Genomic DNA, 13046 nt, shown 5'->3' with positions numbered 1-13046 from the left:
GAAATCAGAAGCAAAATTAGGAAATATCTTAAGGTGAATGAAAATGAAAAAAGAACGTATCAAAACTTAGGGGATACAGTGAAGGCACTACTGAGAGTGCTAAATGCTTACATTAAAAAAGACTAAAAACTTCAAATCAAAGACCTAACCTCAAAACTGGAAGAACTAGAAAGAGAAGAGCAACCCAAAGTGAGCAGAAGGGAGGAAATAAGAAAGAGTAGAGTGGAGATAAATGAAATAGAGAACAATGAAAAAGAGAATCAACAAAATGGGAAGTTGATTCTTTGTCAAGATGAATAAAATGGACAAACCTTTAGCTAGGCTGACAAAGAAAAAAGAGAGAGCATACAAATAATGAAAATCAGAAATGTGCAGGGCGACATTACTGTCACCTCCACTGAAATTAAAAGGACAAAGGATACTATGAGCAACTGTATGCCAATAAATTAGAGAACCTAGATGAAATGGACAAATTTTTAGAAACACCTCTGATTTTGGGGTGTTGATCTTGTATCCTGCTACTTTGCCAAAATCATTTATTAGTTCTAGGAACTTTGTTATGGATTTTTTCATGATTTTCTTAATATAGGATCATGTCATCTGCAAACAGGAAAAGTTTTACTTCTTCCTTTCCAGTTTGGATGCCTTTTATTTCTTTTTCTTGCTTAATTGATCTGGCAAGAACTTCCAGTACAATGCTGAATAACAGTGGTGAGAGTGGGCTTCCTTGTCTTCCGATCTTAGAGGGAAGCTTTCAGCCTTCCACCCTTCAGCAGGATGTTAGCTGTGGGCTTTTCTTATATGCCCTTTATCCTATTGAGGACGTTTCCTTCTCCTAGTTTTCTAAGTGTTATTATCATCAAGAAGGGGTACTGGATTTTCTCAAATGTGTTTTCTATATCTATTGAGATGATCATGTGCATTTTTTTCCTTCATTCTGTTAATGTGATGTATCACATTAACGATTTTCTTATGTTGAGCCATCCTTGCATACTAGGGATAAATCCCACTTGATCACTGTGTTAATTTTTTTAATGTATAGTTGGATTCGGTTTGTTAGTATTTTGTTTGAAGATTTTTGCATCTATATTCATAACTTTAGTTTTCTTTTCTTGCAGTAGTTTTATCTGGCTTTGGTATGAGGGTGATAGTGGCCTTGTAGAATGAGTTAGGTACTGTTCCCTCCTCTTCAGTTTTTTGGAAGAGTTTGAGCAGAATTGGAGTTAAGTCTTCTTGGAATGTTTCGTAAAATTCCCCTGTGAAGCCATCTGGCCCTGTGCTTTTCTTTGTTGAGAGGCTTTTGATTACTGATTCAGTCTCTTTACTAGTTATTGGTTTGTTGAGCTCTTCAAGATACAAGGTCAACACCCCAAAATCAGTAGTGTTTCTATACACAAGCTATGAACAATTGGAATGAGATATCAAGGAAAAAACTCATTCACAATAGCAACTAAAAGAATCATGTGTCTAGGAATACATCTAACCAAGGATGTAAAGGACTTGTACACAGAAAACTACAAAACATGGCTAAAAGAAACCAAAGAAGACCTAAATAAGTGGAAGGATATTCCATGTTCATGGATTGGGCAACTAAACATTGTTAAGATGTCAATCCTATCCAAAACAATTTATAGAGTCAATGCAATCCCAGACAAAATTCCAGGAACTTTCTTTGCAGAAATGGAAAAGTCAATCAACTTTATATGGAAGGGTAAGGACCCCTAGTAGACAAGGTATCTTGTAAAAGAAGAATAAAGTTGGATGATTCACACTTCGTGATCTTAAACCTTATTGGAAAGCCACAGTAATCAAAACAGCAAGGTACTGGCACTAGGACAGACATATAGACCAATGGAATAGAACTAAGGGTTCAGAAATCAACCCTCACATTTATGGCCAACTGATTTTTGACAAGAGAGCAAAGACCATTTAATTGGGAAAGAACAGTGTCTTCAACAAATGGTGCTGGGAAAACTAGAGCTCCATTTGCAAAAGGAAGGGAGGGAAGGAGGGAGGCAGGAAGGAAGGACCCAACTTCACAACTTAAAAATCAACTTAAAACGAATCAAAGACCGAGATATAATAGCCAGAACTATCAAACTCCTGCAAGAAAACATAGGGAAGCATTGTGTTACACAATGGTTTCTTAGACTTTGCACCCAAAGCACAAGCAATAAAAGAAAAAATAGATGAATGGGACCTTATCAAAATTAAAAATTTTGAGTCTCAAAGGACTTTATCATGAAAGTAAAACGACAGTCTGTTTACAGTAAGAAAATATTTGGAAGCTACATATCCAATAAAGATTTAATATCCAGAATATGTAAAGAAATCCTTCAATTTAACAACAAAAATACAAATAGCCAAATAAAAAATGGTCAAAAGACTTGAATAGACATCTATCCAAAGAAGATATACAGGGAAGCAGACTTGGCCCAATGGATAGGGCGTCCGCCTACCACATGGGAGGTCCGCGGTTCAAACCCCGGGCCTCCTTGACCCGTGTGGAGCTGGCCCATGCACAGCGCTGATGTGCGCAAGGAGTGCCCTGCCTCGCAGGGGTGTCCCCCCACATAGGGGAGGCCCACACGCAAGGAGCGCGCCCCATAAGGAAAGCCACCCAGCGTGAAAGAAAGCGCAGCCTGCCCAAGAATGGTGCCACACACACGGAGAGCTGACACAGCAAGATGACGCAACAAAAAGAAACACAGATTCCCGGTGCCACTGATAAGGATAGAAGCAGTCACAGAAGAACACACAGTAAGTGGACACAGAGAGCAGACAACTGGGGGGGGGGGGGAGAGAAATTAAAAAAAAAAAAGATACACAAATGGCCAGAAAGCACGTGAAAAGATGCTGAACATCATTACCCATCAGAGAAATGCAAATCAAAACCACAATGATATACCATTTCACAACCATTAAAATGACTGCTATTAAATAAAAGAAAAAGTAAAAGTGTTAGAGAAGATTTGGAGAAATAGGAACAATCATTCATTGCTGGTGGCAGTGATGGTGCAGCTGCTGTGGAACACAGTTTGGTGGTTCCTCAGAAACCTAAGTATAGAATTACCATATTATCTGGCAATCCTGTAGGTAGGTTTATACCCAGAAGAACTGAAAGCAGGGACTGGAATAGATATTCCAAAGATGGAAGCAATCCAAGTGTCCATCAGCCAATGAATAGATAAACAAAATGTGATATATACATACGATGGAATATTTTGCATGGAATGAACTTCTTATATGTGGGACAATGTGGGTGAACCTTGAAGACATCGTGTTGAGTGAAATCAGCCAGACACAAAAGGGCAAATATTGTATGAGCTCCCTGGTATGAAACAGAGTAAGCAAACCCACAGAGTCAGAATCTAGACTATAGATTATCAGGGATGGGGTGGGGATAGGGAATGCGGAGTTGTATTAGTCAGCCAAAGGGGTGCTGATGCAAAATACCAGAAACCTGTTGGTTTTTATAAAGGTTATCTCTTACAGTCACAAGCCCTAAAGAGTCCAACTCAAGGTACCATAAGAGGTACTTTCTCACCCAAAGGCATTGGCTTGTGTTGGAGCAAGATGGCGGGCAATGTCTGTGAGGGTCCAGCCTTCCCTCTCTTCTTAAGACTCTGTGGTCCCAGCTCTTCCAATCTCAGCTATAGTCTGGTATAAGTCTTATCTCTCTCCCTGGGGCTCACTTCTCCCTGGGCTCAGCTGCAGCCTGTAGGCTATTAGGTTCATCTCTTCTCGGGGCCTCTGCAGTGTCTACAGAGACATCTCTCTTCCTCTGTGTTCTTCTCCTGTATATTTACTTCCTGGGGCTCCAGCTCAAAAGTCTAATAATTTGTGCCCTATCATTTTCTCTGTGAGTCCTGCCCCCAGGGGGCAGGGACTTAATGTCTTACTGACTTGCCCAATCAAAGCCCTAATCAAAATTTAATCAAGTAAAAGTGAAACCTCTGAACTTAATACAATCTAAGGGTATCACTTGCCCAGAGGAGCAGACTAGTTTACAGACAAAATCAGTATTTCTTTTTGGAATTCATCAATAATATCAAACTGCCATAGGAGTTAAGGCTTAAAATGCACAGAGTTCCTATTTGGAATGATGGAAATATTTTGGTAGTGGATGGTGGTGATGGTAGCGCAACATATGAACGTAATTAACAGCACTGAAGTATACATCTGAATGTGGTTAAAAGGGGGAATGTTATAATACCATAAAACATTTTTAAAAATCCATGGAAATGCACTACACAAGCAGTGAACTTTAAGTTAAACCATGGCTTATCATTAATAGTACAGTTATAAAAATGTGCTTTCATCAGTTGTAACAAAGGTTCCACACCTAATGCAAGACGTTACTTATAGAGTGGTAAAGGGAATTCTGCATTTCATGCATGATTGCTCTGTAAACCCACAACTACTCTAATAAAGAAAAAAACTGTAATTAGCAAAAAGATGAATAATTAAAAAACAACCAGAGTGGAAAAACTAAATGAAAATTTAATCCAAAGACAGGAAAGAAAAATAAAAAAGGCCGAGGCCTTAAGGCTTTGGGAAAACCTAAAGTGGAGGGGCGAAGAGGCCGCTCGGCGCGCACAGGGCGGTGAGAGGGCGCTTGCTGCGACGACCGTGGCACAGCGACGCCCGTGCCCGCAGCCGGAGTTCTGAAACAAAAAAAGGAACTTCCTGCCTTGCACCAAATACACACGTGACTTCCAGATGGATTCAGAAGCCAGCCACATCTGCCCGCCTCCCGCAGGAAGCCCCCAAGGAGTCACAGAACAAGCCGAACGCCGGGGCGGGCCCCGCGGCCGCGTGGGCACGGGAAGGGCAGGCTGGCTGCGGTCAGCGAAGTCCGGCCCCGCGGGGCTCGGCCACGCCTCACGACCGCAGGCTGGGGGCCAGGCGGGAGCGGCGGCTGCAGCGGGGCCGGCTGGGGTCGCCGTCCGGGGTCCAGCGGAGGACCTGCCCCAGGCGCTCAGGGTCGGCGGGACACGCAGCTGACGCCCCCAGAGCGCGCCTGCGCCTCGGCTGCAGTTTTGGCAGTGGTGGGCGGAGCGCAGTTCCGGCCGGGGCTCGGGGTCGCTTCCTCTCATTCGCGCCTGGAGGAAGGGTCCGTCGGTAACAACTTTTTGGACAGCAATTTAGCGAATCTACCAAAGTTAAAAGGGGCGCACCCCTCACCCAGCCACCTCGGGGAACCCACCCGGAGAGGCCCACACGCGAGCCGGGGCCGGCGCACGCCCTGCCGCGGGGCTCGCGGGGGCGAAGTGGGACCCGGGGGCGCACAGCGTCCGAGAAGGGGGGGGGTCGCCGCCCCACGGAGCCCCGCGCCCAGGAAGCTCCAGGGAGGGACGCGGCGAGGAGAGCGCGCTCCTTTACGCGCGGACGCGCAGGCGAGGGCCGGGGCGCCCTGGGCGGGCGCGGGGACCCCCGGGGTGTGCGGGCGAGGGCGTGTTGAAGGGCCATTTCCACGTTTGCTCTTCGGGCTTCTGCAGAGCTGGCACCGGTTCTGCTCGACCGGTGCGGCGGCGCCTGGCGGGCGCGGGGAGCCCCTTGCGGGTGGCCAGAGCTCCTCCCGCGGCCCTGGCCCTGGTCGCCTCTCCTGAGGCCTCCGGCCTGCGCACCTCTGCGAGGACCTCGGCCCTGGCACCCTCAGAGCCCCGCTCCCCGAGGATGTGGTGTTCACCCCAGAACAGTCTCTCGATGGAGCAGCCCCAAGGGCGGCGGTGACAGGGGTGCCCGCGGGTGCCCGGGGCCACGCGCTGCCCTTACCCCGCTCTCCTGGTTGTTTCTGGCAGGAAGCGATGAAGCTGCCCAAGAGCACGGCGGAGGAGAGGGACAGGTGCGTGACGCCCGGCGCGGCGCCTTTGGGCCTGGCGACGCTGTGGCCCGCCGCGGGGTGGCTCTGGGCGGTAAAGAAGGTGCCTCCTGCTGCCCGGGCGCTGTGGGGCGACGGCACAAGGCCCTCGGCCGGGCCCAGGCAGGGGTGGGGCCCGCGGCCGCCCCAGCCCCTCGTCCTCCGGTTCCAGGCGCGCCGCGGCCCTGCAGGAGGGGCTGAAGCGGGCGGTGGCGGTGCCCCTGTCGCTGGCGGAGACGGTGGCCTCGCTGTGGCCGGCGCTGCAGGAGCTGGCCCTGTGCGGGAACCTGGCCTGCAGGTCGGACTTGCAGGTACGCGGTGGGCGCTGCCCTGCTCCGGCGAGGAGGCAGCGCGGGGGGCAACGGCCCTCCCAGCCGGGCTGCGGCCTGCCCTTCACCGGGGTCTCCCCACCGGCTGAGCAGGGTCGGACCGGCTCCACCTTCACTGATACAAGAAGCTGGTTCAAGTCCCCAGCCCGGAGAGGCCACATTCAGAAGAGTGACCACTGTGCCAAGCTGCCGGCCAGGCTCCTTCCTGCCCCTCCCAGGGCCCCCTTCCCCCTCAGGGCCCTCTCCCCCCCCTGCCCTCCCTCCCCAGGGTCCTCTCCCCTCACCCTCAGGACCCTTTCCCTCTTAGGACCCTCACCCCTCAGGGCCCTCTACCCCCTTCCCCACCCCCACAGGGCCCTCCCCCCTCTGGGCCCTTGCCCCCTCAGGGCCCTCTCCTCTCTCCCCTGCCCCCCCTCAGGCCCTCTCTCCGCTCTGGGTGCCCCCCCAGGGCCCTCCTCCCCTCAGGACCCTTTTCCTCTCAGGACCCTCACCCCTCAGGGCCCTCTACCTCCCACTCCTCCTCAGGGCCCTCTCCCCCTCCCCCAAGGTCCTCTCCCCCCAGGGCCCTCCCCCCCTTAGGGCCCTCTCCTCTCCTCCCCCTCTCTCCCTCCTCCTCCTTTCTCCCCTCCCTCAGCCCCCCCCCCCTTGGAGCCCAGGTGGCCTCTGGGTGCTGGGGAGTGGGCGGGACCCCCACCTGGTGTGCCCTTGTGTGCCGCAGGTGGCAGCCAAAGCTCTGGAGACGGGCGTGTTCGGGGCGTACTTCAACGTGCTCATCAACCTGAAGGACGTCTCCGACCAGGGCTTCAAGGACCAGGTGCCTGAGGGGGCAGCGCCCGGCCCACCCGGGGCTGGCGGCAGGGGCCGGAGCGTGGGCTGGCGTGGGCGCTCGGGCCTGCCAGTGCCAGTGTCCTCAGGCTTCGCGTCCCTCCAGGGGTTTCTGTACAGACAGGGCTGTAGGGACGCCCGCGGCACCCCCTTTGATGCTGGCTGGGGCCTGGGCCCCCCCTCTGCCCTTGGGTCACCTCAGCTATAGCCAGGCTCAGGCCAGTCGGGACTGGGGACCTGCCGGGATCAGGGCCCCGAAGCTGCAGCCAGCCCCTGCGCCCCCACGCCGCCCTGTGCCCCCGGCCCGCGTTCCACGCTCTCTTCCTGCTTGGGGGGGGGGGGCGGTTCCTGGGCCCCAGGCCATCCCCTGTGCCCCCATGCTGCCCTGTGCCTCCAGGCCAGCCCCTGCATCCCCACGCCGCCCCATGCCCCCGGCCCACGCCCCATGCTCTCCTCCCGCTTGGGGGTTCCGGATCGGCAGGCACCCGAGGCCCTGTCCCGGGCACCTGCAAAGCGGGTGCTCAAAGCCGTCCTGCTGAAATTGCTTTAACCTCAGCCTGGCGGCCGCTTGGTGGTCATTTATTATCATTGCTGTTGAGGAAGACACACAACAGCCACTTTCAGTGAATAACCCGCCGCGTCTGGCGCATCACAGCAGTACCACCAGCACCGCCAGCGCGTGCGCCTGTTCCCTCCCCGGCCCGGCTCTGGGGTTCACGACAGTTTTACAGGGTGACTCTGCAGCGTGCCTTGGTGTTACCTTGACTCCCATGGGGAGGCACTGGTGGCCAGCGGGGTGTGTCCTAGCCCACCCGGCCCACCCCCCAAGGCTGGGCTTGGCCACTTCCGGGGCATCGAGAAGGGCGGGTCCCTGGGGTTCCTCCCTCCGGGCCTTTGGGGAAGCAGCTCTGCCCATTCGGCAGCCGTGGCCACAGCGGGAAGACGGCGGTGGTGGGAGGCTGAGGGTCTGCGGGGGTCTGTGGCCTGGCTCTCCCCACATCTCAGGCGGGAGGGAGCCCCCCACCCCTACCCCGAGGAACCTGTGAGGACCTGGGCCCAGGCCAGGGTTCCGGGGGCCGGGCGGCCTGGTCACTGCAGAGTGGGCGGGAAGGGAGGCGCAGGGCAGGGAGGGGGTGCAGGGGGTTATGGAGGGCCTGCCTGCGGCAGGAGGGATGCTCGGCCGGGCCAGGGCCGCTGTGGGCTGGCCAGCCAGGGTCAGCGCTGGGCAGCACGGTGGTGACCGCTCCCTCTTACGCCTGTAGGTCCGCCAGCGTGTCTCCAGCCTCCTGCAGGAAGCCAAGAGCCAGGCCAGCCTGGTGCTGGAGCACCTGGAGGCCCGGCAGGAGTGACTTCCTGCGGGGTCCCTGCCCCCCTGCAGCTGCACCCCACGACACCCGACAGCCAGCCCCTCCTGCCCACCCCCTGACAGAGCTCAGGCCTTGTGTGCGGTGGGGGTGTTACCTGGACACGTGACACCGGGGCCTGCATCACCTGGCTGTGTATTCTGTACCGGGTGGACGTGTGTTACCTGGGCACATGTCACTGGGATCCATGCTACCCGGACGTGTGCCACCTGTGTCCCCTGCTCCCACCCTGCCTTTCGCTTCCTTACACTTTGCCCGCCTGTTCCTCGTAACCTCCCTGTATTATGGCCCTTCTCAGCAGCAGTTTGTGCTGCTGCCTCCCTCCGCCCCTCCTCCCAGCCACTGTTATCTTCCCCCTCCCAGCCGATCGCTGTTCTCCCCGCCTCATTTCAACCGCCCTCATCCCGTATCCGCCCCGGCACAACCTCGGAAACAACCCCCTCTGCCATCAATGGCTTACGTCATAAACCGCAGGTCCGCCCTTGCCTCTGCAGCCAATCCTCAGCTGCCCCGCGGACATGCCCCTCCCACAACCTCCCCGCCTCCATGACACTATAAAACCCCATGTACTTCCCGAATAAAATCAGACCTGCGCATAGACCTCGTCTCCGTGGTTTTTCCTCCATCGAACCGCGCGTCCCCACCAAGCCTTGAGCCGCCCGCTGCCGCCCCGGTCAGGCCGTGGCGTAGGCCCGATCCCCGGCAGCGACTCGCCTGCAGTGACCCGCCTGCAGTGCCGCAGCGGAGGCCAACACACCTGGTCGCACATTTTCTTTCCTGCTGGGTGTGTGTGGGGAGGGCAGGGTGGTTCCCAGACACGGCAGGCTGCGTGAGGCACAGAAGACAGAGACGCTGGCAGAACCTGACGGGCGGGACCCCAGGAGCCCCCAGAAGCCTCCTGATGCTTCCTTCTGCTCTACCCTGACGTCGGCTACCCGCTTCTCCGCTCTCCTGCATGGTTGGATGATGGGTGCGCCCTCCTTGGCACTAGCGCTTCGGACCTTCAAATGAACAACCCTGTGTCTCACCTGCTTCGGAGTCTGTCCTGAGTCCTTGTCGGCTCCTCTCACTGCTCTTTACAGGGGAGCGCATACCTGCCCATCTGTCCCAGGGTACACCTGTCCATCTGTCTTAGGGCACACTTGCCCGTCTGTCCCAGAGTATGCCTGTCCATCTGTCCCTGGGCACACCTGCCTGTCTTAGGGCACATCTGTCTGTCCCTGGGCACGCCTGTCCATCTGTCTTAGGGCACACCTGCCTGTCCCAGGGCCAACCTGCTTTTTCCAGTTCTGGTCTCATGAACACTTGTCCATGTCGTTCGATGATGGCTCATTCTGTGTGCAGGGGTGGGATTGCTGAGGGGCGTTAGGGGCGATCTGTAGCCCCCCAAAAGGTAGGCAGAGGCCCTGGCCCCAAGCCTCAGAATGGGGCCTCGTTTGGAATGGGGCTGCTGCAGAGGGAACTGGTTCAGGCATCTCAGGCGCGGGCTGGCATCAAACCCAAGGTGACTGGTGTAGGGCGAGGGGCCTTTGGACAAGAGTCTCCTGCACGGAGGGGAGCGGGCGGTGTGGGTGCCCAGGTGGGGTTGGGGTGCCCTGGCCGCCAGGCGCGGGAGAGGAAGGCCTTCCCCGGCCGCCTGCGTCTGGCCTCGGGTGCGGGGCCAGGGTCCCCTCTACTGTGGAAGCCCCTCCACCTGCAGCCCCGTCCGGCTGCTGGGCCAAGCCCCGCGCGATGGGCGTCCTGAACAGCAGGGCGCTGCTGGCTCTCGGTTCTGAGGCTGGACGTCCAGAGGCGCCGCCCGGGCGTTCTCCCTGACCGCGGCCGTCCGGCTCCTCTCCTTTCTCTTGGGATTCCGGTGACTCCTGCTTCTGGCTTTTCGGGGCTTTCTCCCCGTGTCTAGATTTCATTTTGCTTATAAAGGACTCCAGGTATTCAGAAAAAGCCTGAGGCAATCCAGTCGGCCACAGCTTAACCAAAAACACCAGCCACAAACGTCCTGTTGGCAGGGCTCACGCTTGCGGGCGTGGGGGGAGAACGTGCTCCCTGGGCACACGGCACAGCCCACGGGGCTCCCCACCTGGGGACACTTGCTGCAGCAGCCGCCTGCCTTTGGGAAAGGGAAGGTTGGCTCGCCACTAAAAGAGATTTAAAACAATGTCGCTTTGCTCTCCAATTCCTTTCAAATGGCTTAACTATTGACGTGAAAAAAAAAGTATAAATGTACTTATTAGACAATAGTACAGGATATTAAAAGAAAATAATTTGGGGGTAGGGATGTCCTTTTTAAGCAAGGCAGGAGATTCAAAAGTTTTCCAGGAAAGATTTTACTATGTGAAGATTAATACAAAACAAAACGTCAACTTGTTTTTGGTAAAAGACATCATTACCAAAGGGAAACGATGAGAACTCTATTGGAAGAAAAGCAACCAATGTCTGTAACACACAAAGGGTGAACCCGCGGAGGAGGCTGCCCCGCAGGATGCTTCCCCTCCCCGATCCAGGGTCGGGGCCATTCTGTGACGGGGATGTGCTGCCCTGTGCTCCGGTCAGCGCCGGCTCGTCAGACCCCGGCCCTCACCTCGCTGGTGTGCCGTCCCCCACCGGTCAGTGCAGCAGCCGCATGCTGTCAGGCCCGGGGGCCAGAGGCGCCCGTTTCATGGGTCGAGGACCTGTGTCGGGCTCTGAGCCTGCAGGCCCCGTGGGGCCGTAACCCCTTGAGAGCTCAGTCCAGGGGCTAAGCTAAGGATGCAGGAGTCCCAGGGAGGGCCCAGGTTCTGGAAGGCGCAGGGCTGACTCCTAACCCTCAGTGTCCCTCGTGGCAGGGAGGTGGCGGCCAAGGAGGGGCTGGAGGGGCGGCCAGCGCTCAGGCGTGCAGGCTGGGGTCAGCGCACACGGCAAGCTCCTAAGGACGCCGGGTTCTCTCAGCCTGCAGGGAACCAGGACCCCGGACGCGGGCCCCGTGCCCTGGGAGCCTGGCGGCAGCCCCTGCCCCCCTCTGGGTCTGCGTCCTGCCCTCCCCGGGGCTCAGGCTGGCGGGGTGTCCCATGGGCACCCTACGTGCTCATGCTGGGGTCGCGGGGGCCAGCCGAGTCTTCCAGGCGCCCACCCACTCACAGGGGTCTAAAGCGCCTTCTGCGAGGGGCAGAACTCTGCACGGCTCCCCAGGGGTCAAAGGCCACCACGCAGGGTCCTGGCCTCACAAACAGGGACACCTTTTCCCATCGTCGAGCTACCCGAGGGGATGCCCACACCAGCCCCAGCCGCGGGCTTCTCCCTGGACTCCTGCGAGCAGCAGCACCACCCTGGAGGGAGGGGCCATGTGCACAGAGCCGCCTCCACCCCTGCCCCCCCCATAGCGGAGCTCGCCCGCCCAAGTGCTGCGGCTCTGGGTCCTAAGCACGCCTGGGTGGATGAAGAGGCTCTCTTCCTTTCTCTCACTGACACTCCCCTGACTTTGGGTCGGGGGAGGGGGACAGAGGGTGAGAGAATGGCTGTGGGAAGTCTTTCCTCTCCATCCACAAGCTGAGTGGACAGATGATAGGGCATGGACAGTGAGCATGGACAGTGAGCGTGGACAGTGAGCGTGGACAGGTGAGCGTGGACAGTGAGCATGGACAGGTGAGCCTGGACAGTGAGCGTGGACAGTGAGCGTGGACGGTGAGCGTGGACAGGTGAGCCTGGACGGTGAGCGTGGACGGTGAGCGTGGACAGGTGAGCCTGGACAGTGAGCGTGGACGGTGAGCGTGGACAGGTGAGCCTGGACGGTGAGCGTGGACGGTGAGCGTGGACAGGTGAGCCTGGACGGTGAGCGTGGACGGTGAGCGTGGACAGGTGAGCCTGGACAGTGAGCGTGGACGGTGAGCGTGGACAGGTGAGCCTGGACAGTGAGCGTGCACGGTGAGCGTGCACGGTGAGCGTGGACAGGTGAGCCACCATCCCAAGGGGGAACAGGTGTGGGAGGGAACAATATGAGGCCCGGAACCAAGGGTCACTGTGGAACTCCCGGGAGTCACCGGGGTGAGAAAAAGAATCACCGAGGTTGCCCAAACAAGATAGAATGCATGTGTGTGCAAATGTATGCATAGATGTGCTCTACAGAGGTAGATAACGGATGTGCAGGCACACACATGCACACACCACACGCTCACATATGCACATATGCATGCATATAGAAACGCACACATGCAAGTCTATCTGCTTAAGTACATGTCTGTCTGCACATAGCAGGCACATATGTGATGCATGTGTAAATGCGTGTTTGTATGCATACATGCATGTGTGCACGTGTAAAACATCCTCAGCGAGCTGGCGGACGTACTTAGAAACCCTGGGGCTCCTTGGGGCTAGAGGGGGAGTTTCTTGGTCGAGCAGCGTTTGCAGCCGGAAAGGCAGGCTCCAGGGGCTGGATTCCGAGGTGGAGAGGGTCCCGCTGTGCGCCTTCCGGGGACCGCAGCAGCCAGCGCCTCGAGGTGGCCCCAGTACCCAGGAGTGCAGCCGCGCACAGCCTCCGGGCCACGGTGTGTGCATGTGGGGGCCCTGGAAGCTTGGGGGGGGGGCGGGGGCAGGGGTCCGCAGGCAGTGCTGGTGGTAGAGGTCCGTGAGGGCTGGGGTGGGGGGTCCGCAAGTGCAGACCCCGGCAGGCGCACAGAGCGGCGGAGACGCAGA

General features: G+C 56.6%; 1 protein-coding gene across 1 annotated transcript in view; it reads left to right on the top strand.

Annotated features, from left to right (window-relative positions):
• Positions 1–8979, top strand: part of FTCD (formimidoyltransferase cyclodeaminase) — a 28680-nt gene extending 19701 nt beyond the window's left edge. Inside the window, exons 11-14 of the mRNA XM_058296374.2 lie at positions 5805–5848; positions 6036–6174; positions 6911–7006; positions 8280–8979. Coding sequence (XP_058152357.1) covers positions 5805–5848; positions 6036–6174; positions 6911–7006; positions 8280–8366 — 366 coding nt within the window. The 3' untranslated portion in view covers positions 8367–8979. The remainder of the gene's footprint in view (positions 1–5804; positions 5849–6035; positions 6175–6910; positions 7007–8279) is intronic.
• Positions 8980–13046: the final 4067 nt, after the last annotated feature.

Source organism: Dasypus novemcinctus, chromosome 4 (assembly GCF_030445035.2).
Source record: "Dasypus novemcinctus isolate mDasNov1 chromosome 4, mDasNov1.1.hap2, whole genome shotgun sequence".
Taxonomy (NCBI): Eukaryota; Metazoa; Chordata; class Mammalia; order Cingulata; family Dasypodidae; genus Dasypus; species Dasypus novemcinctus.
The sequence above is the reverse complement of the archived record's forward strand: the minus strand, read 5'-3'. Positions and strand labels throughout refer to the sequence as shown.